At 55.6% G+C, this 10,684-nt stretch overlaps 1 protein-coding gene across 1 annotated transcript in view; it reads left to right on the top strand.

The window, feature by feature from the left end:
- Window positions 1-1,090: 1,090 nt before the first annotated feature.
- EMWEY_00028000 (hypothetical protein, conserved) overlaps window positions 1,091-10,684 on the top strand; it is a gene marked incomplete at both ends in the record, with an annotated part of 13,603 nt that continues 4,009 nt past the window's right edge. Inside the window, 4 exons of the mRNA XM_013481347.1 lie at window positions 1,091-2,605; window positions 2,738-2,847; window positions 3,057-6,926; window positions 7,203-10,684. The exon at window positions 7,203-10,684 is cut by the window's right edge and continues 3,363 nt beyond it. Coding sequence (XP_013336801.1) covers window positions 1,091-2,605; window positions 2,738-2,847; window positions 3,057-6,926; window positions 7,203-10,684 — 8,977 coding nt within the window. The remainder of the gene's footprint in view (window positions 2,606-2,737; window positions 2,848-3,056; window positions 6,927-7,202) is intronic.

The raw sequence follows: 10,684 nt of genomic DNA, 5'->3' as shown, positions 1-10,684 counted from the left end.
AAAAAAAAAAAAAAAAAAAAAAAAAAAAAAAAAAAAAAAAAAAAAAAGTAGTGAAGGAATTAGCACAAATACAACAATCTACTTCGTACTGAGGGGGGCAACAAGACTCATAGGGAGGAAGGAATCAGGAAATTTATTAAGTAAATCTATATTATATATAGAGTGTATACTAATATATCTTAAGAGGGAATTGGTTGCTTAGTTCTTGACCATGGAGGTGCTGCATGCATAGAAGGGGAGCTGTAGGCAGCCAAGACAATATAACATGAAGATACAATTACTCCCTCTCTCCTGCATGCGCTTGTACTGTAGCAAACAGATTGCGCAAAAGGCTGCTCCAAGGCCAAAGGAGAGGAGGAAGCCCGTAGAGGTTGTGTCACTTAGGGTTTAGGGTTTAGGGTTTAGGGTTTAGAGTTTTGAGTCCTTCATAGCTCAATAAGATAAGCATTTGTATACTACAGCCTTCCCCTTCTTCTTCACTATAAGGGAAAAATGCCACTCTTAATAAAAGGAGAAGCAAGAAAAGGATAAAAAGGAACAAAAAGAGGGGCTATACAATAGCAAGAAAAACAAACTTGCAAAGAAAACTTCGTGTGTGTTACCAAGACCACAGGGCCACCCCTCTATGGCTGCCTAAGAACATAAACAATATACTTTACGTATTATAATTTAAATATTATAATTAATTAATTAATTAATTTATTTATTTATTTATTTAATAATAAACAAAGAAGCATAAACAATAAATAAAGAAACTCTTGCTCTTCTAGGAAGAACCACGTTTACATATGCGGGGGGGGCCCCCCAACCCCACCACCTGTTCTTTCCTTATAGGAGGAAGGAGAGGAAATTATCCTTTATTTATTAATTAAATTATATTAACATTATGCTGCATTAAAATAATCCCTTTTTATGTCTTATTTTACTTGCTGCTCAGCTTCCTGTTGCAGGGGGGCCCCCTACAGCTCCAGGGGCCCCCCAGGGGGTGGGGGCCTCCTCCACCTTCGTTGCCCTGCACACTCGACAACGCAGCAGCATCAGCTGCTGCTTCAACAGCAGCAGTAACAGCAGCAGCAGCAGAAGGAACAGCATGCAGGCCAGCCCCCAGAGGAGCCCCTTAGCTGCAGCTGCTAGGCAAAGGCGCGCAGCTGCTGCTGTGGCAGCAGCAACATTAGCTGCCTCTCCTGTGCGCCGAACACCAGCAGCAGCAGCAGCAACAACAACACCTGCATTAACACCAGCAGAAGGAGCAGCAACACCAACAGCTCGAGCAATACCTCCCTCGCCATTTGCTGCTGCTGCTGCTGCTGCTGTCGGCTGCTTCAACTTCAGCAGCAGATCAACACAGGCAGCAGCAGGAAAAAGGCCAGCAGGAGATGCTGCTGTTGCACAGGAGACGCACAGAACAGCAGCAGCAGCAGCAACAGCAGCAGCAGCAGGAGACCCGCAACAATGGGACCGCTGCATTGCAGCAGCAGCGGATCTTTCTAAGGCGTGGAAGGCCCTCAAGGCAGAGGCAAGCAGCAGCAGCAGCAGCAACAGTAGCAACAGCAGCAGCAGCAGCACCACGAGGCTTTACCATGACGTAGCTCGGCTGTCTCGGCAGCTGCAGCAGCAAATCGATGGTTTGCTGTTGCTGCTGCCAACAATCAGCAGCGAAGGTGACCCTGAAACTACACAGGCTGTATCAGCAGCAGCAGCAGCAGCAGCAGCAACTGGTGCTGCTGCTGCTGCTGGATCTGTAGATACATCTAAATGCTGCGACGTTTCTTCTTGCACAGTTGCACTCCCTGCCCCTTCCCCTACCGTAGCCACTGCAGCAACAGCAGCAGCAGCAACACCAGCAGCAGCAGCAGCAGCAGGAGTGAGTGAGTTTGCTGCTGCTGCTGCTGAGGGTACAATAGAGACACCCTGTGGTGTATGCCCATCTGCAGCAGCAAAACTTGTCAGAGCATTGGGTGTCTGCTCCTGTGAAGCAGCAGAAGGCAGCAGCGCCTTTTTGCTGCTGCCGCAGACTGCAGCAGCAGCAGCAGCAGGAGCAGCAGCAGGAGCAGCAGCAGCAGCAGCAACGGGAGTCGCAGAGGCTGCTGCTGAGAAGACACCTCAAGACTCCTATAGTCAAACTGCACAAGATTGCAGCGCGCTGCAGCAGCAGCAGCAGCAGGAGCTACAGCAGCTGCTGGGTGCAGCAGCAACAGCAGCAGCAGAAACGTACGGCTCTTTGCTGTCTATTGAGTCGCTGCTGCGTGCTGTTGCTGCTGCACTGCAGCATGAGCAGCAGCAGCAGGAGCTTAGGTTCCTCTTAGAGCAGGCGGAGAACGATCCTTTCGCAGCGTGGCAGCCACAGCAACAGCAGCAGCAGCAGCTGCTGCAACAGCAGCAGCAGCAGCAGCAGAGACAGCTGCAGCAAGCTGCACAGACACTCCAACATTTCCTTGTCAAAGATTTCGAGGGATTGGCAAATGCTGTTGCCAGTCGATGCATGGCTGGCTTTGCTGCGCTGCAGCAGCAGCTGCTGCAGCAACTGCAGCAGCAGCAGCAGCAGCAGCAGCAGCAAGGGGAACAGCGACAGCAGCAGGAAGCGGTGCTTCTGATCATCGGAGAGGTAAACACCAGGAGAATCGATGCATGCATAATGTTGCCCTCTTCTCTATTTTTGCTGCTGCTGCTGCTGCTGCGTCTGCTGCTGTCTTTATTTTGCCTCTTTGCTGCTGTGCTGCTGTGCTACCTGCTGCAGTGTGGGCGGAGTCTTCTGCAGCAGCTGCTGCAGGTGAGCAGCAGGGAGTTGCAGCAGCAGCGCAGAGGCGGCGCCTCCCTTCTGCGTCACTTCTACCTCCATTGCAACGCGTAAGCAGCAGCAGCAGCAACAGCAGCAGCAGCAGCAGCCGACTCCCAATTTGCTGAGGCTTGAGAGGCAGCATTTAGATACCATCATTATCCTTTGCTGCAGCGGTAGCAAAACTAGCACAAGTACACGTTGCTGCTGTTGCTGCAGCAGCAGCAGCAGCAGCAGCAGCAAACCATGCCTGCTGTTTTGCTGCTGCATGCGCATGCAGGTATATGGCGTTCGCTCGACGAGCCCTAAGGGTGCGTCTCTACTCTGTTGCTGCTGCGCTGCTGCTGCCCCTAAGCCCCGTGCTGCAGCAGCTGCTGTCCCTTCCGTGGGCCCCACAGCTGCAGACAGCAGCAGCAACAGCAGCAGCAACAGCAGCAGCAGCAGCAGCAGCAGCAGCAGGAGCGACGGCTGGAGAGTGTTCTTATGGGTCTGCTGCAATGCAAGACAAAGAAGTGGTGGTAATTGACTCAGACAGCGAAGGAACACAAGGCAGCAGCAGGAAGAACAGCAGCAGCAGCAGCAGCAGCAGCTACAGCAATAACAGCATCCAGGCATATAACCCATATGCAAGACGCGTAGAGTCCCCATTCAGGGCCTCTCCCTTCGCCACTACCACAGCAGCAGCAGCAGCAGCAGGATGTTCAAGCACAGCAGCAGGAGCAGCAACAACAACAGCAGCAGCAACAGCAGCAGCAGCAGCAACTGCAGCAGCAACAGCTCTCCAGCGAGCCAAACGAGCGGCTTCAGGCGGTGCTTCAGACACTCCCCACCGCAAGCATGCCCGCAGTCTGACACAGCAGCAGCAGCAGCAGCAGCAGCAGCAGCAGCAGGACAGTGGCGAGCCGCTGCTTCCTGCAAGGTTTGCCCTTGACGAAGCAGCACAAACCCCACGAAGGAAGCAGCAGCAGGAGAAGAGCTGCCTATACACCTCACCTGCTGCTTCTCCTTTTAGCCGTACTCCTAAGACGACACCTTTTGCTGCTGCTGCTTCTGCAGCAGCAGCAGCAACACCTGTTTCCGCTGCTGCTGCTGCTGCAGCAACGAGGGCCGCAGCTACAGCAGCAGCAGCAGCACTCTCCCTAGGCAGCCGCAGGGCGAACACCCCGATTCTTCATCGGCGACTAACCGAAGCAGCAGCAGCAGCAGCAGCAAGTGCTGCTGCTGCTGCTGCTGCTGTGTCGCCATTTGCATGCGCAAGGAACACTCCCTGCAGCACACCAACGCCCTTCCGCAGCAACACCTGTCGAACAGCAGCAGCAGCAGCTGCAACAGCAGCAACAGCAGCAGGTACTTCAACCTTTGGTGCGCTGCATGTGCAGACGTATGCAGCACACATTGGTTTGCTGCAAGCAGCACAAGCAGGGCAGCAGCAGCTAGAAGCAGCAGCAGCAGCAGCAGAACAATTGCTGCAGCAGCTGCTGTCTTCCTGTAAAATTGAGGTATTAGATTATATTGCCTTCTGTGCTGCTGCGGCCTACAAACCGCATATACAGCAGCAGCAGCTGCAGCAAAGGCACATGCTGCAGCAGCAGCAACAACAACTGCAGCAGCAGCAGCAGCAGCAGCAGCAGGACGAAGGAGAGACACTAGGGACAGTCCCTCCTTTGGCTATAGAGATAACAGAAATTCTTCGTGCCTCTGTAACAGCAAAGCTGCAGCTCCACCTGCAGCAGCTGCAGCAACAGCTGCAACAGCAGCAGCAACAGCAGCAGAAGCAACAACTGCAGCAGCGTGAGCAAATCAAACTAAAGGAAGAATCTGCCGACAAGTGCAACTGTCAGTCTGAGAGCAGCAGCTGCTGCAACAGCAGCAGCTGCAGCAGCAGCAGCAGCCGCTGCAACAGCAGCAAGGAATCTTCGAGCTGCTGCTGTCCCCTTACAGCTGTAGGCGACGGTTCAGCATCAGCAGCAGCAGTGTCTCCAGCGGCAGCAACAGCAGCAGCAGCAGCAACAGCAGCAGAAAGATGGCCGTTATGGGGAGCACCTGTGCATGCGCTGCAGTGTATCTCCAGCACCGCTCCGCAGGAGGCCTGGGCTGCTGGTGCTGCTTGCAGCAGTCAGCAGCAGCAGCAGCAGCAGCAACAGCAACAGCAGCAGCACGACTCTGAGTTGAGGATGTGGGTGTCTCGCTTGCTGTGTCTTGACTGGCAAGTGCTGCAGCAGCTGCTAGTAGAGGACAGACTGCAGCACACAGCAGCAGCAGCAGCAGCAAAACCGCTAGATAGAATGTGCGTCGTGCTGCTGCTTGGTGCTGCTGTGCAGCAGCAGCAGCCTCAAAGCCTGCATGCTGCTGCTGCAGCATTTGCTGCAGCAGCTCAGACTCGACTGCATGCGCTGTGCAGCAGCAACGAGCGCAGCAGCACTAACACCCAGCTATTGCTGCTGCACTTCAACCAACAGCAGCAGCAGCAGCAGCAGATGCTGCTGCAGCTGCTGCAGTGGGTAAGCACAGAGGCTGTTGCATCTCTGTCGCACTTTTGCTGCTGCTTCTCCCGCGTTGCTGCTTTTGTGTGGCAGCGGTGTACAGCACTGCAGCAGCAGCAGCAGCAGCAGCAGCACCAGCGGCGCTGCTCCGAGCAGCTAGCTGAACTCCGTTCTCCCACTCAGCAACAGGAACAGCAACAGCAGCAGCAGCAGCAGCAGGACTGCCTCTGTGGTTCATGCGAGACATCTGCTGCTGCTGCTGCACCTGGAGGCTGCGTATGGAATCGCGAGCTGCTGCTGCTGCTGCTGCAGCAAAATAAAGGCGTAGGATCTGCATGCATCTCCTGGCTCGCTGCTGCTGCTTCAGCAGCAGACCGGCTGCTCTCGTTGCTGCAGGCACCTAACAAGGAGCGTGCCACTGCTGCTGCTGCTGCTGCTGCTTCCCTGCGCTTCCCAGTCAGTGGCCTTGGCGGCGAATCCCGGTCTTGTACGGCAAGCTCCTCTGCAGCAGCAGCAGCAGCAGCAACAGCAGCAACAGCAGCAGATTATCTTTCTACTGTTAATGGCTCAGACTGTTTTGTGGCTCTGTCTGAAATGCCCAATGAAGAGCAGCAGCAGCAGCAGCAACAGCAGCAGCAGCAGCGTGCCGTGCTGCTGTGGCTGCGGGCATCACTAGGCTCCGCGTTGTCCTCGGCTCTGCTGTTTGGCTGGCCAGACAGTAGCAGCAACTGCAGCAACAGCAGCAGCAACCACAGCAGCAGCAGCAACGAAAGTCCAAGCAGCAACTACATCACCCTCAACAACAACAGCAGCAGCAGCAGGGCTGCTGCAGATGTTCCTGCTGCTGATGATGGCTCTGGCTGCTGCTGCTGCAAGCCGTGGGTTGCGCTGGCTGTTTACTGGAACCGACAGCAGCAATCCCGCGCAGCAACGGCAGCAGCAGCAGCAGGAGTAGCTGCTGCTGCGTCAGCAGCAGCAGCAGCTGCTGCTGCTGCATCCGCAACAGGAGTAGCTGGGAGTTCGTCAAGTTGGGGCTCAGCAGCACGTCCGCTGCAGCTGCAGCAGCTGCAGCGAGAGCTGATGAAGGAGCAGCAGCAGCAGCAGGTTTGCTGCTGCACCTGTTGGTGGGCTGCTGCAGCACGACGGACGTGGCAGGCGAAGCAGCAGACACGTAAAGCATTCTGCGCCTTGCTGTTGGCCCTGCAGCAGCAGCAGCAGCAGCAAGGGGTCACCCTCGACGCGCTATTTGCGGCCTACGACAACGAAACTGCTGCTGCTGCTGCTGCTGCTGCTTCCTCTTTGGATGCTGCCTCCCCCTCACCTCGTGCTGCAACGGCTGCTGCATATTTACTGCAGCAGCAACTCCTCAGCTGTTGTGTTGTGGTGGCTGCAGCAGGGAGGAGGGCAGCAGCAGCAGCAACAGGAGCTCCAGCAGTACCCGCAGCAGCAGCAAACGCATCAGCAGCAGCAACGGCAGCAGCAGCAGCACGAGAGGAAGGCCCTGGTCCTTCGTTGGCTATGCTGCTGTTAACTCCCCAAACGTTTTGTGTTTCTCTGGGGTGTGGGGTTGCAGCACCAGCAGCAGCAGCAGCAGCAACAGCAACAGCAGCAACAGCAAGTTATCAACACGCAACACCCAACATGCTTTCTGTGACGGAGTTGCTGCAGTAAGTGATGCTGCGGTGTGCATAGAAACAAGCGCAGCAGCAGCTGCTGCAGCAGCTGCTGCAGCAGCTGCTGCTGTTGCTGCTACTGCTGTTTCCCTCCCCTTCGTCATACTGCCGCGGTTATTGTTACTGCTGCTGTACTGTCCTTATACTAGTTTGCTGCTTTCTGCTGCTGTTGCTGCTGTTGCTGCAAATGCGGTGCCACGAACCAACACGATCTTTACTTATGACCTTGCTGCTGCTGCTGCTGTTGCTGCTGCTGCTGTTTGTCTTCAGGCTTGTGGGTGATCTGGGGTCAGCAGCAGCAGCAGTTGAGGATTATCTGCTGCAGCAGAACATTTTGCTGCTATGTGCTGCTGCGCTGCTGCCCTTCTGGCGGGCTGCAGCCTTCGACCAGGAACAGCAGCAGCAGCAGCAGCAGCAGCAACAGCAGCAGCAGCAGCAGGATGTTGACAGCCTTATAAAAGAATATGAGGAATGCCGCAGTGTAGCAGACAATCAATATGCTGCTGCACTTATTCTCCTGCAGCTGTGTCGTGCTGTTCTTGCTGCTGCTGCTGCTGCTGCTGCTGCCACTGCTGCTGCTTCAGAAACGGTCAGTGAAGGCAGCAACAGCGGAGTAGGGCCTCTTGCTGCTGCTGTTGCTGCTGCTGCTGATGCATGGCTTGCAACAGGTGTGCGGCAGCTGCAGTCATGGGCAGAACTGCAAGTGAATCGTCTGCTGCCCCTTGCTGCAGCTGTTGATAAGGCCCTCTGCAGCAGCAGCAGCAGCAGCAGCTCTCAGACAAACAGCAGCAGCAGCAGCAGTGCGGTGCGGGCTTTACGTCGTGCTGTAGAATCAGCACAGAGGCAACACGCTAGTCTCATGCATGCGGCAAGCAGCAGCAGCAACAGCAACAGCAGCAGCAGCAGCAGCAATAGGAAGGGCACCGGTGGTGAGTATGGCTCTTTATCTGCTCTTTCTGCTGCTTATTTTGTTGCGCTGCACTCTCAAGCAGCAGCAGCAACAATAGAGGCGGCAAGCAGCAGCAGCAGCAGTAGCAGCTCGGCGGCGTTGCGTTTTGCTGCAGCTGAGGAGGTGCTGCTGCTGCAGCTTTCGGGTCAGCTGCAGCAGAAGCAGCAGGAGCAGCAACAAGGTTCTTCTTCTTTGCTGCAACAGCAGCGCGTCTTTCTTCTGACGTTGCAGCAAGTTGAGTATGTGCTGCGAGCAGCAGGTGTATTTGTGCCACAGCAGCAGAATGCTGCAGCAGCAGATACTGCAGCAGCAGCGGCAGCAGCGGCAAAGAAGTCCTTGCCCTTCCTTTTGCTTCCTCAGCGATGGCTGTCCCCAGAAACGCATGCATGCGTTGCGCGCTTCTTGCTGCAGCTGCTGCTGACACAGAAGCACCAAGAACAGCAGCAGCAAGGACAGCAGCAGCAACAGCTAATACAGCACCATGCTGGTGTCTCCTCAGCAGCAGCAGCAACATCAGCAGCAGCAACTGCAGCTGCAGCAGCACCAAAAGGAGGTCCCTCCAGCATTAGCCCATTGGTCTTGTGGGGTGCTGCTGCTGCAGTGGGCGAAGCAGCAGCAGCTGCAGCTGCAGCAGCAACAGCAAGTACAGCGTCTGCTGCATGCAGCAGCAAAGCTCTTTCCAATGTACCGCTGTCTCGTAGTCTGCTGCCTTGCATGCTCATCTCCAAGGGCTCAAGCAGCAGCAGCAGCAACAGCAGCAGCAGCAGCAGCAGCAGCAAGGATCTATGGCCTGTCTCCTTTGTTGAGGGCTTCAAGCTGCAGCGAGTCTTAGGCAGCAGCCGCGGGCGGCCTCCGCTTGCTGCTGCTGCTGCTGTTGCTGCTGCTGGTGGACATTTTGCATTCGGAGGCGTGTCTTCCTTTGCTTCTTCTCTGCTGCTGCAGCAGCAACAGCAGCAGCAAACAACTCTCTGGGCAGCAGCAACACTGGAGGGCGTAGCAGCAGACACAACTACTGCATGCGATTTGCTGCTGGCAGATCTGCAGCAGTGCTGCCGCTGCTGCTATGCCTTGCTACCTGCGCTGCGGCTAGCCATGGCGCTGCTGCTGCTTCTGCTGCAGCAGGGATACCCGGCTCTCGATGCTGCAGCAGCACAGCTTGAAGCCCAGCAACAGCAGCAGCAGCAGCAACAGCAGCAGCTGCAGCCGCGCTTCTTCAGCTGGGAACAGACACATTACCTGACAGCAAAAGAACCGCTGCTGCAGTGTTTGCTGCAGCAGGTGCCGACTGCTTCTGCGTCTTCTAAAGCAGCAGAAGCAGCAGCAGCAGCAGCAACAGCAACAGCAACAGCGGCAGCAGCAGCAGCAGCAGATCCAGCAGCAGAAGAAGAGGCACCGAAGCAGCTGCAGCTGTGGCATCCGTCACATACACCTCCGCAGTGTCATTTGCAGGTGCAGCAGCAGCAGCAGCAGTTCGTGCTGCTGCTCTCCTTGCTGAAGTGCTGCCTTGCTGCTTGGAGGGAACTTGGCAGCAGCAACAATCCCCGTTCTGAGCAGCAGCAGCAGCAGCAGCAGCAGGAAAGCAATCGTTGGGGCAAGCTGCTTCCAATAAAAGACAGAGCCAGTTGGCTGTCTCTTCTTGCTGCTGCTGCTGCAGCCTCCAGCAGCTGCAGCGACAGCTGCTGCATCCTTTTGGACAGCAACCACCGATCTACCAAACGGCTACTCAGCAGCAGCAGCAGCAACAGCAGCAGGAGCAGCAGCAAACTCCTCCGCGCATGCAGCAGAGGCCTCGGTAGTATTGGTCGAGCAGCAGGAGAGACGGCAGGAGGAGGAGGAGCAGCAGCAGCAACAGAAGTATTGTTAAGGACTTCATCACCTGCAGCAGCAGCAGAACTGCGAGCAGCAGCAGCAGTTGCTGCTGGTGCAGCAGCAGCAACAGAAGCAGCAGCAGCAGAATGTGAAAGTGCTGCTGCTTGGCGTTGGATAAGGGCTACAGGGATGCAGGTGGGGGCCCCACACCTCCAAGGGGTTAGCGAGTTGCTGCCCCCCTACGCGGTAATAATGGCTGAGTTGCAGCAGCTGCAGATACACCTGAAAAGTATGCAGCAGCAATTGCAGCAGCAGCAACAGCAGCAACAGCAGCAACAGCAGCAACAGCAGCAGCAGCAGTTCGAGTTGGTGGGGTTGGGAGGGGCTAAAGAACGAATGTTCTTGGCGAGCTGGGCACTTTCCCTCATTCAATATTACAGCAAGCAGCAGCAGCAGCAACGACAGCAGCAGAAGCAGCAGCAGCAACAGCAGCAGCAGCAGCAGCAGCTGAAGCTGCATCTACGAAAGTTGTGTTGTTTTGCTGCGGAGAGACTCATGGCAGGAAGTCCTCCCTCTCATGAGCAGTGCAAGCTGCTGCTTGTCCTTGAGCATATGTTGCATGCACTGCAGCAGCAACAGCAACAGCAGCAGCAACAGCAGCAGCAACAGCAGCATGAGGACCGGATGGTGTGGGGGAGAGGGGGGTTGTGTCTTACGAGGTGGCAGCAGCAGCAGCACGCAGCAGCAGGCAGCAGCAGCTGCTTCCTTGCTGCTTCTTATGATCTTGAGTATCTCTACGTCTGTCGTCCCTTCCCTAAGCCCCTTGTTAGTGCCCTCGCAGCAGCAGCAGCAGCAACAATAAGAACTGACGCAGCAGCAGCAGCAACAACAGCAGCAACAGCCTCTTCAGCGCCTGCTGCTGCTGCTACTGCTGCTGAGGTGCAACATAGTGCTGCAGCACAAATTTTCTTTTGGGACTGCAACAAGAAAGGTG

The sequence above is a fragment of the Eimeria maxima genome, genomic scaffold, assembly GCF_000499605.1.
Source record: "Eimeria maxima Weybridge genomic scaffold, Emw_scaff315, whole genome shotgun sequence".
NCBI lineage: Eukaryota > Apicomplexa > Conoidasida > Eucoccidiorida > Eimeriidae > Eimeria > Eimeria maxima.
The sequence above is the reverse complement of the archived record's forward strand: the minus strand, read 5'-3'. Positions and strand labels throughout refer to the sequence as shown.